Raw genomic sequence first — 11,423 nt, 5'->3', positions numbered from 1 at the left:
CGTGCTCCCCGCAGAAAGTCGACAACTTCCTTGGGAGACTTTAGGATGAAAGCACAAGGTACATAAGGCGTCAGCAAGCCGTTGAGTCACTTCGCCAGTCTGTACGTGGGTGTGGGTATCTGGCTGATGATTGGCCGAAGTGGGTTTCCAGGCTTATGGGTCTTGACATTTCCAAACGCATACCCAGGTTTGTATTCCCCAATAACCTTTGGCAGGTGGAGTCCGGATTTCTTGGCGTTCACAGTTTCGATCAATCTGTTTACCTTCGTAAACCTTATTTGACAACATTATTACCTGACAACATTACTTCTTACTTACCTACTTTCTTATAGCTTACTTCTTTCTCAGGGTTCATTCCTCTCCCTTGCTCATATATCAGTGTATTTCCCCTGCCACTTACCTCAGTGTTCCAGTGGGCGTGTTGACTGTAACTGATATCTCAAGTAAACATTTATATACTTATAACCACCATTTCTAAGTACAAGTTATACGTAACGAGTAGACATATTTATTGAACACATACTTAAACCTACCATTTTTTTCTTTAGTAAGGGCCCGATAAGGACGTTGTAAATTAGAACACAGGTAGTCAGAATCACAGTTTAATTATCATTATGTACAAGAACGGTCAAAATTGGGGTAAAATATAATCAAATCCAGTGTAGACTACGCGGGGTCGCAGGCGGGTCCAAGAGCTGGATCCCGCCACAACCTCCACCGCCACACCGTGTACAAATTCAATGAGGTAATATTTCTGAGCTTATCACTGCTAAAAAGGTCAAATATATATATATATATATATATATATATATATATATATATATATATATATATATATATATATATATATATATATATATATATATATATATATATATTATATATATATATAATAGAGCCATACAATGGCTCCTAGCAAACACGTCATGAGAAGTTGTATAGAGAAGCAGCGGAATGTACATTTTCCTGCCTGTATCACTGGCCTGGGGACGGGACCAAACTGTTTGTCTTGGTGGACGGGCGAGCCCCTTGTCTTCCTCCTCCTCCTCCTCCTACACTGTCTGTCTGTCTCCTTTCATAGTTTCCTGTCTATAGGTTTCCAAGGCACTGTGAGGTCTTGACGCTGACACACAACCTTCCCTTTGAATGTTGATGGATACCACTGGCACCGCTGGCACAGTTACACGAGGAGCTGGCTGTCAGTGCCTCGATCCTCGACCTAGTCAGCAGGCCTCTTGTTTCGTGACACGAGGTGCCACAACACCCAGGCGTTACTCCCGCCTGCTGCTTCGGGCGGACCCCGGGAGACTTGTCTGAGTGTTGTTGTTGTTGCTAAGTGCGCTGAAGGAGCTAAGGAGGAAGTTTGGAGGTGACGGGCGAGGGTTGAGAAAGTGTCGGACGAACTGAAGAAGAGACATGAGGTAGGAGGAAAAGTGAGAGAGGAGGAAGAGAGAGGATATACGTGGAGTTGTAGAGAGTGGAGAAAAGGAGGAAGTAGAGGAACAAAATTTGAGAGAAGTAGAATAATCCAGTTATGAGGGAAGAGGGGAAGGGGAAAGGGTTGAGGGGGGTAAAGGGGCAAAGGGGAAGACAAAGGGAGGGCGCGGCCACCATTCTCTAAGTGTAAAACCATGGTATCAAAAACTGGGTACTCGACAAACGGGATGGGAGCGAGGCCTACCAATACCTTCCCAGCTCCGTGTAGGAACAGCAGGGACGCCACGCAGGAGCGTAAGGACCTTTTCCTTTTTATTTTTTTATTGACCTTGCTATTTAATGTCTATAGGTTCTACGTCAAATATTGAGAAGTTATGTACATATATATACACACACATACTAAAAGTTTCACATTGGGTCCTCTTGCGAGTTAAGGGTTGGATATACATATGTAAAAAATAAGATTTCTCAAACTCTTCCATTATTGGTAAACCGTTTGTTGCGGTTATCATGTATGATATCATGCCTTGGTTATCATGTATGATATCATGCCTTGGTTATCATGTATGATATCATGCCTTGGTTATCATGTATGATATCATGCCTTGGTTATCATGTATGATATCATGCCTTGGTTATCATGTATGATATCATGCCTTGGTTATCATGTATGATATCATGCCTTGGTTATCATGTATGATATCATGCCTTGGTTATCATGTATGATATCATGCCTTGTGCAACGACTGGGTCAGAGAAGCCAGACCTCTGACCACCTCATTCGTCTACCCCACAGTAGCCAACACCATCAATGTCAGTGTTGAGGTGGTGTCAGTGTTGAGATGGTGTCAGTGTTGAGATGGTGTCAGTGTTGAGGTGGTGTCCGTGTTGAGGTGGTGTCAGTGTTGAGATGGTGTCCGTGTTGGGGTGGTGTCAGTGTTGAGGTGGTGTCCGTGTTGGGGTGGTGTCCGTGTTGGGGTGGTGTCAGTGTTGAGGTGGTGTCAGTGTTGAGGTGGTGTCAGTGTTGAGGTGGTGTCCGTGTTGGGGTGGTGTCAGTGTTGAGGTGGTGTCAGTGTTGAGGTGGTGTCCGTGTTGAGGTGGTGTCCGTGTTGGGGTGGTGTCAGTGTTGAGGTGGTGTCAGTGTTGAGGTGGTGTCAGTGTTGAGGTGGTGTCAGTGTTGGGGTGGTGTCAGTGTTGAGGTGGTGTCAGTGTTGAGGTGGTGTCAGTGTTGGGGTGGTGTCAGTGTTGAGGTGGTGTCAGTGTTGAGGTGGTGTCAGTGTTGAGGTGGTGTCAGTGTTGAGGTGGTGTCCGTGTTGGGGTGGTGTCAGTGTTGGGGTGGTGTCAGTGTTGAGATGGTGTCAGTGTTGAGGTGGTGTCAGTGTTGAGGTGGTGTCCGTGTTGGGGTGGTGTCAGTGTTGAGGTGGTGTCAGTGTTGAGGTGGTGTCAGTGTTGGGGTGGTGTCAGTGTTGAGGTGGTGTCAGTGTTGGGGTGGTGTCAGTGTTGAGATGGTGTCAGTGTTGAGGTGGTGTCCGTGTTGGGGTGGTGTCAGTGTTGGGGTGGTGTCAGTGTTGAGATGGTGTCAGTGTTGAGGTAGTGTCCGTGTTGGGGTGGTGTCAGTGTTGGGGTGGTGTCAGTGTTGAGGTGGTGTCAGTGTTGAGGTGGTGTCAGTGTTGGGGTGGTGTCAGTGTTGGGGTGGTGTCAGTGTTGAAGTGGTGTCAGTGTTGAAGTGGTGTCAGTGTTGAGGTGATGTCAGTGTTGAGGTGGTGTCAGTGTTGGGGTGGTGTCAGTGTTGAGGTGGTGTCAGTGTTGAGGTGGTGTCAGTGTTGAGGTGATGTCAGTGTTGAAGTGGTGTCAGTGTTGAGGTGGTGTCAGTGTTGAGGTGATGTCAGTGTTGAGGTGGTGTCAGTGTTGAGGTGGTGTCAGTGTTGAGGTGATGTCAGTTATGAGGTGGTGTCCGTGTTGGGGTGGTGTCAGTGTTGGGGTGGTGTCCGTGTTGGGGTGGTGTCAGTGTTGGGGTGGTGTCAGTGTTGAGGTGGTGTCAGTGTTGAGGTGGTGTCAGTGTTGGGGTGGTGTCAGTGTTGAGGTGGTGTCAGTGTTGAGGTGGTGTCAGTGGGAGGTCAGTGTTGAGGTGGTGTCAGTGTTGAGGTGGTGTCAGTGTTGAGGTGATGTCAGTTATGAGGTGGTGTCCGTGTTGGGGTGGTGTCAGTGTTGGGGTGGTGTCAGTGTTGAGGTGGTGTCAGTGTTGAGGTGGTGTCAGTGGGAGGTCAGTGTTAAGGTGGTGTCAGTGTTGAGGTGGTGTCAGTGTTGAGGTGGTGTCAGGGGAGGTCAGTGTTGAGATGGTGTCAGTGTTGAGGTGGTGTCAGTGTTGAGGTGGTGTCAGGGGAGGTCAGTGTTGAGGTTGTGTCAGTGTCAGGGGGGGTCAGTGTTGAGGTGGTGTCAGTGTTGAGGTGGTGTCAGGAGAGGTCAGTGTTGAGGTGGTGTCAGTGTTGAGGTGGTGTCAGGGGAGGTCAGTGTTGAGGTGGTGTCAGTGTTGAGGTGGTGTCAGTGTTGAGGTGGTGTCAGGGGGAGGTCAGTGTTGAGGTGGTGTCAGTGTTGAGGTGGTGTCAGGGGGAGGTCAGTGTTGAGGTGGTGTCAGTGTTGAGGTGGTGTCAGGGGGAGGTCAGTGTTGAGGTGGTGTCAGTGTTGAGGTGGTGTCAGGGGGAGGTCAGTGTTGAGGTGGTGTCAGTGTTGAGGTGGTGTCAGTGTTGAGGTGGTGTCAGTGTTGAGGTGGTGTCAGGGGGAGGTCAGTGTTGAGGTGGTGTCAGGGGGAGGTCAGTGTTGAGGTGGTGTCAGTGTTGAGGTGGTGTCAGTGTTGAGGTGGTGTCAGTGTTGAGGTGGTGTCAGGGGGGGTCAGTGGTGTTCGTGACCCTCCATGACTCACGAACGCATCTTGGGTGACCACTTCAATTTAACTCCAATAAACGAATAATATTTATGCTTATTAATAACCAAAATATTAGTTATATATGAACATAATATTCTGTTTACTAGTTCTTAAGTAAAGAGAATATACACCTAGAAGTGTAGTTTACTTCTTGGTCTTCGTACAATCAGAGTTTACTTAGTTCTTAGTTCAAATCTAAATTATACCTGCGTGTTGGTCGGTAATCTTTTGCGGTAATCTTAATTACCTTACAAAAGTTAAAAAGCCATAATAACCCTATTAAGGTTGGTTGGTACCACTAACACAACAGAGGTTGATTGTCTTTAATAACCCTCCTGCTGGAAATAATAGACATTCTAATAACTCTCCAGAGATTGGCAGGACTTAATTCCAAACACACCGAACCTTAAGAAGGAGCTGACATGTAATGGACCCAGAGAACCACTCACATATCTACCCATTGATAACATGTTGTGTGTGCCATTAGGTCTTGTAGTTAACGGAACAGTCACTGCCTGAGGATAGCTGACGTGAAGTCCTGCTTCTGTCAAGTTGTGTTTACTAGAGTTGATGCATTAAGGAGTTGCCGGAAGTCATTCTTTACTCCCAGGTCAGGGAGTTGTACGACCTAAATTTACAAAGCGAAATTTGATGTGGATGAGATTGATTAAACTCCTGTATTGGTGTGTGGTTGTTGTTGCTGTTTAAGATTCGCTACTTGAAACAAAAATTTCCAAGCAGCACGGGCTATGGCGAGCCCGTAGTCTAATGGTTCCTCACGAGCCTCTTGGTATTATGTTCCCGTTTCCAGTTGGCTGTTGGTCACCCTAGAAGCTGTTCGCGAGCCATGATTGGCCTCTGACCATCTTAGAAGCGTTTCGTGAATTGTGATTAGGCTCTTAACCACCCTAGAAGCTTTCTTGTGAATTATGATAGGCTCTTGACCACCCTAAAAGCTTTTTGTGAATTCTAATTGGCTCTTGACCACCCCAAAAGTGTTACTCAAACCCTGATTGGCCAAACTGGTGTCAAAGAGGTACGAAATTATCCCAACACTAACATGTATTATTATATACAATTATATCGATACCTTGTTCAATGGGAGCTAATTTTTTTTGTACGTATGTAGGATACAAAATAGTATACTAAATCTTTTAATACCTGATCATAAATACATGTTAAATAGTAGTAAAATTAGTTAGGATACTATTAGTCCTAGAGCTGAACTGTAAACTAATTTGTATTCTGCCCACTAGGAAAAATGTGCGTTAAATAAACTTTACAGAGACGGACCACTTGGTCTGGGGGAAAATAGTACAGTTGGTCTCACCACGACCACCTATTCCAAAATATCGGAGCACTCTAGAGTTACCAAATAGGAAAGATTACACCGTAAGGCTGTTATGTACACACTCTGCCTCTCGCAGCACCGTGGGGGTCACTCCTTAAAAAGTTTTGATTATGATATAATGCCTTGGATATCTCATAGAGGTTAGTTCATCTGTTTTTGTGTTTAGCTCATATAATCATTAACAAAGAAAATGATGTATTAGGAGAACTGGCAACTATTAGGGGATGAAGCTCTCAGCCAATAGCAGGAGGGTTTGTGACGTCATAGTGGTGACGCAACTGATGAGGTCACAAGCCCCGCCCACATGCTCCAATACCACACACGCTATTGGACATTGGGTGAGCTACGTGTATTTTTTTTTTTTAATCTAAACGTCTAATTCTCAAAGTTTATTGTAAGTTGCATTAGAACTTGATTGCTTAAATGCCACACAATTTCAGCAATTAGTCCTCAGGTGGACAGGAATTAATTATACTTTGATTAGTTCCTGAGTTGGAACAACTGAAGATAATTACCACTTTATTCAAGAATCATAAAATCTACGGACTCTAATAGGCATAAAATATTATTATTATTATTATTTATTTTTAAAACTACTGAATTTGAATTTAATAAGCAAACTGTTGAAGGGCACAGTGAGGGACCCAGGGCAATACGCACCTTTATTAGAGGTCCAAGGCATTCCCAATACCCGGGGTTCGACCCCCGGGGTTCAACACCCGGGGTTCAACACCCGGTGCTAAACACCCGGGGTTAAAAACCTGGGGTTCAACACCGCGGGTTCAACACCCGAGGCTCAAGACCCAGGGTTCAACACCGGGGCTCACCACCTGGGGTGCAACACCCGGGGCTTAACACCTGGGGTTCAACACCCGGGGCTCACCACATGAGGCTCAACACCCGGGGTTCACCACCTGGGGCTCAACACCCGGGGTTCAACACCCGGGGTTCAACACCCGAGGCTCAACACCCGGGGTTCAACACCCGGAACTCAACACCCGGGGTTCAACACCCGGAACACAACACCCGGGGTTCAACACCGTACACGTATTAACCGTGGCCGACGTGACGAAGCCCGTGCCACGACACCTCAGTACACAGTGGGGAGGTGAGGTGCCACGACACCTCAGTACACAGTGGGGGTGAGGTGCCACGACACCTCAGTACACAGTGGGGGGTGAGGTGCCACGACACCTCAGTACACAGTGGGGGGGGGGTGTGTGTGAGGTGCCACGACACCTCAGTACACCGTGGGGAGGTGAGGTGCCACGACACCTCAGTACACAGTGGGGGGTGAGGTGCCACGACACCTCAGTACACAGGGGGGGTGAGGTGCCACGACACCTCAGTACACAGTGGGAGGTGAGGTGCCACGACACCTCAGTACACAGGGGGGGGTGAGGTGCCACGACACCTCAGTACACGGTGGGGGTGAGGTGCCACGACACCTCAGTACACAGTGGGGGGGTGTGTGTGAGGTGCCACGACACCTCAGAGCACCCACTACACAAAGGGTTATTAATGCGTTCACAACTAACGAACTGGATGGAAAAATTATTTTTATTTTTTTAATTTTTTTTTAATTTTTTTATTTTTCGTGTGTGTTTTTTTTTCTTTGTTTTTTTTCTATGCACTGAGGCTTTATGTTTCTGTCACATTTCATTTTCCTCTATCACAAATTATTATTTTGTTTTTTATTTTTTCTATTTTACACTCAATCTTCCATCGACACGCACTTCAAGTTTCAAGTGTTTCTTTGCACTTTTTTGTCTCTTTTTTTGTTTCTCGTTAAGTGTTGTCCCGTCAAGGGGGGGGGAGGGGGAGGTGGGGGGGGCCTCTTCCTCCATCAGTTTATATAACATTAATTCTTGACTAGAGCAATACGGAGTCTGTGGCGTTGTGTTGCGAGTGTGTCGACGGGTCACTGGTGAGTGCCTCTCCTGCCACACCCCGGGCACTCATGCTCCGGGCATACCACATACACTCCAGGCATACTACATACACTCCAGGTATACCACATACACTTTATGTATACACTTGGTAGGCTACACCTTCTGCAGACTACAACCCCCCCGTCGCCCCTACATACACCAGACGCTGTACACTCCCTTCAAATACCCGTGAAATGGTTTGCACTCAACCCATGCACTCAGCCCCATGCACTCAGCCCCATACACACAACCCATGCACTCAGCCTATGCACTTAGTCCCATACACACAACCCATGCACTCAGCCCCATGCACTCAGCCCCAACTGACCTTGTATACTTCGCTCAGTCAATAGACTCGATTAACGTTCCAATTGTAGGTTCCCAGCCCCAATTACAGTCGCCCTGAATTTTTCTGTACGTTTGGTCCCATTAACTTCGCATTAAGTACTATTTTGACGTAGTTAATTTTCTGGTCTGGTGACTGTCAACATGGGCGGCCATTTTGTCCATAGCGTAAGAGTCACGTGACCACCGCTAGCATTTGATCTTAATCAGTGACATATTGTTTGATATTGGTACTTCGTTATATTGCTTATTTAAGTATCGTTTTTATACCCATCTAAAACATAAAATGTATGATAATTCGTTGAAAAATGGTGAACTAGACGTTAGCTACCGTCTTGGTGCATACCCATTTTCTTTCTCCGGTGACTAAATCCATTTTCTCTCTTTCGAGGATCAACGTTTTCTGTCATGAGACAAATAAACTTTTTGGCGGTAGCTATTTTAATTTTTCATCGACACCCGTCGTTCTCTGTTTTCTTTTTTGCCTTATACATCACCGTTTGTCTCACGAATAAGGCGTTGTGTTTCCCTCATAATTCACAGGTATGGCCAGCAATGATACATTTTCCTATCTTACCTATTGCGCTTAGTAATTAATATCCTGATCAAACCCACCTAAAGAGCCTATTCCACTTTCTCCAAAGACATTTGTATTGGTAACCCACACACGCACACGCATTTACACGCGCACACACACACGCACACGCACACACACACACACACACACACACACACACACACACACACACACACACACACACACACACACACACACACACACACACACACACACACACACACACACATATTCGATTACATTCTCTGTCACACGATTATTCACTTAATTACTCAGTTTCACTCGCTCACTCACACTTACCCCCCCACCCTTCACCCCCCTCCCCTGCTCATTCCAGCGTGGGGGGAACATGGGGGGAAAGAGGGGGGGGGGCGTTAGGTGACAGACATCAGCTTGTATTATATCAAAACTGGACAATATCGCGCGACAAGCCACAAAACAACCTAAAAACTCACAAAGACCTCGCTAAGATCTCGCTAAGATCTCGCTAAGATCTCGCTAAGATCTCGCTAAGACCTCGCTAAGATCTCGCTAAGATCTCGCTAAGATCTCGCTAAGATCTCGCTAAGACCTCGCTAAGATCTCGCTAAGATCTCGCTAAGATCTCGCTAAGACCTCGCTAAGACCTCGCTAAGATCTCGCTAAGATCTCGCTAAGAGTTTTCAGTTATTGATCAAATAAATACTAATCTTTTTCTCTCTTTCTTTTTCATCGCCTTAGTTGAAGTGCATATTTAGTCACGTATTTTTCATAATGTGTCGTAAGACTGTTTCATTCTGTTACAGAACATCCTACACAAACCTCTTAGAGGAATCGAAGATCACTTTGTGGTAAGAAAGAAAAAAAAAAGGTGATCACTCTTACGGAGTGTTTTTGGACGCGAAGTCAAATTCGTTTCTCCAACTCTATAATCTTCACAATTTCCTAACGACTCCCTTGGTTCCTTACCGCACACTCCAGCAACCTTCTCAAGTCTCTGGATCCTTAAGAAATATGGTTGTGTTGGCTTATCGTAAACACCATATGTCACCTGATGTGGAGGTGTGGCAGGCGTTCCACCCAGCTGTTGTTGCACGGGTGAGGCAGACAGCCTTGCCAGCTGTGATAAGCTCCCAGATCCCATGGTAGAAGAATCAAGCAGCTCTCCTGTTTGTATCATCATTGCTTCAAACCTTTTGTTTGCCCCCCTTGTATAACCTCCTGCTGGCCTTCCAGTACCTCCATCGGACTTCCAGTCTCCCCATCGGACTTCCAGCAGCTCCATCGAACATCTAGTAACCCCACGGCAATTCCAGGAGCCTCGCTGGACTTGCACTAGCCCTACCGGACTTCCAATAACCCCATATTGGACTTAGTGACCTCACCAGGCTTTTAGTTTATTCTCACGTAGCTTCAGTTAGCTTTCTGAGAGCCTTGGGCTATTTCCAGCAAATCGATCGTTTAGACAATTTGTTGAATTAGTTCGGCGAAGAATTCGTGCATTGACCTTTTGGCTTCATGGGCTTTGCTGCACCATCATCTGCGGACGTGCTGGTGACCCCATGACCTGGGTCTGGAGGTCATGATTCATGGGCTGGGGGTGAGGTGACCCCATGACCTGGGTCTGGAGGTCATGGTTCATGGGCTGGGGGTGAGGTGACCCCATGACCTGGGTCTGTAGATCATGGTTCATGGGCTGGGGGTGAGGTGACCCCATGACCTGGGTCTGCAGGTCATGATTCATGGGCTGGGGATGTGGTGACCCCATGACCTGGGTCTGTAGATCATGGTTCATGGGCTGGGGGTGAGGTGACCCCATGACCTGGGTCTGTAGATCATGGTTCATGGGCTGGGGGTGAGGTGACCCCATGACCTGGGTCTGCAGGTCATGATTCATGGGCTGGGGATGTGGTGACCCCATGACCTGAGTCTGCAGGTCATGATTCATGGGCTGGGGATGTGGTGACCCCATGACCTGAGTCTGCAGGTCATGATTCATGGGCTGGGGATGTGGTGACCCCATGACCTGAGTCTGCAGGTCATGATTCATGGGCGCTGGTAGAGGTGACCCCATGACCTGGAAGTCTTGGGTCGTGGGCTGTGGTGGTGATTCAATGACCTGAAGGTCTTGTTTCATGGACTGTGGTGATGGTGACCCCATGACCTGACTCTGGAGGCATCGGGTCACAAGCTGCCCTCAGGACTGGGCGAGAAGTGGTGTGTCAGAGGTCACTTCTGGGCTCCCACACAGAGCACCTTCCTCCTTCCCTCTGAAATTAAAGATTCAGTAAGAAAGTGAGACTTGATGACCTAGTCCTTAAGACTTTCACTAATTAAACACACACCAAAATTAACAAATATATTATAAAATATGAATCACTACTAAATTCAATATTCAATTGAAAAGATGTAAGTGATTTAAATATTTCACAACATATATTGAAATTAAAAAACCCAAAAAACTGAAAATTAAGAATGGGTGCGTTGTCTCTCTAGCCAATGGATTGCATTGATGTGCTCTCAAGTTGCAATAGCAGCAAGAAGTAACAAAAAGAGTCGTGACAGTGCAGAAGTCATTAATCTATATCAACTAAAATACAGTGGTTTGAAGATCTAAGTACTGTATCCTCTGGTTTAAACCCAAAAAAATTTCTCCATAATCCTAAATTCTTGAAGATAGGAGCACCTTAGCAGAGGCGGACCAAGACGACAGGCGTAACAGAAGGGGCCACGTTATATCTTTACCTTGTGTCAGACGACCACGTGATCTAGGCGTGGTGGTTGAGTAAGGTGTCGGTTACCTCAGAGATGGACAACAAAGGATTGGATTCCTGCTGATCTGCGGATAGCTCGCATCCCCCATTGTGCTGTGGGGGGCGG

General features: G+C 46.7%; 1 protein-coding gene across 5 annotated transcripts in view; it reads right to left on the bottom strand.

Annotated features, from left to right (window-relative positions):
• Positions 1 to 588: 588 nt before the first annotated feature.
• Positions 589 to 11,423, bottom strand: part of ss (spineless) — a 141,792-nt gene continuing 130,957 nt past the window's right edge. The window contains exons 7-8 of one of the 5 annotated variants that reach the window (XR_011228001.1): positions 11,289 to 11,410; positions 589 to 10,813 (exon numbers count right to left, since the gene is read on the bottom strand). Coding sequence is in view for 1 of the 5 variants with exons in the window: in XM_069321915.1 (XP_069178016.1) it covers positions 10,741 to 10,813 (73 nt within the window). In the remaining 4 variants the exon portion in view is untranslated. The remainder of the gene's footprint in view (positions 10,814 to 11,288; positions 11,411 to 11,423) is intronic. The other 4 variants (XR_011228000.1, XR_011227998.1, XR_011227999.1 and 1 more) reach the window with 4 other exon arrangements.

This window comes from Procambarus clarkii, chromosome 10 (assembly GCF_040958095.1).
Source record: "Procambarus clarkii isolate CNS0578487 chromosome 10, FALCON_Pclarkii_2.0, whole genome shotgun sequence".
NCBI classification, from domain to species: Eukaryota; Metazoa; Arthropoda; class Malacostraca; order Decapoda; family Cambaridae; genus Procambarus; species Procambarus clarkii.
Note: the sequence above shows the minus strand (reverse complement) of the source record. Positions and strands in the feature narration are given on the sequence as shown.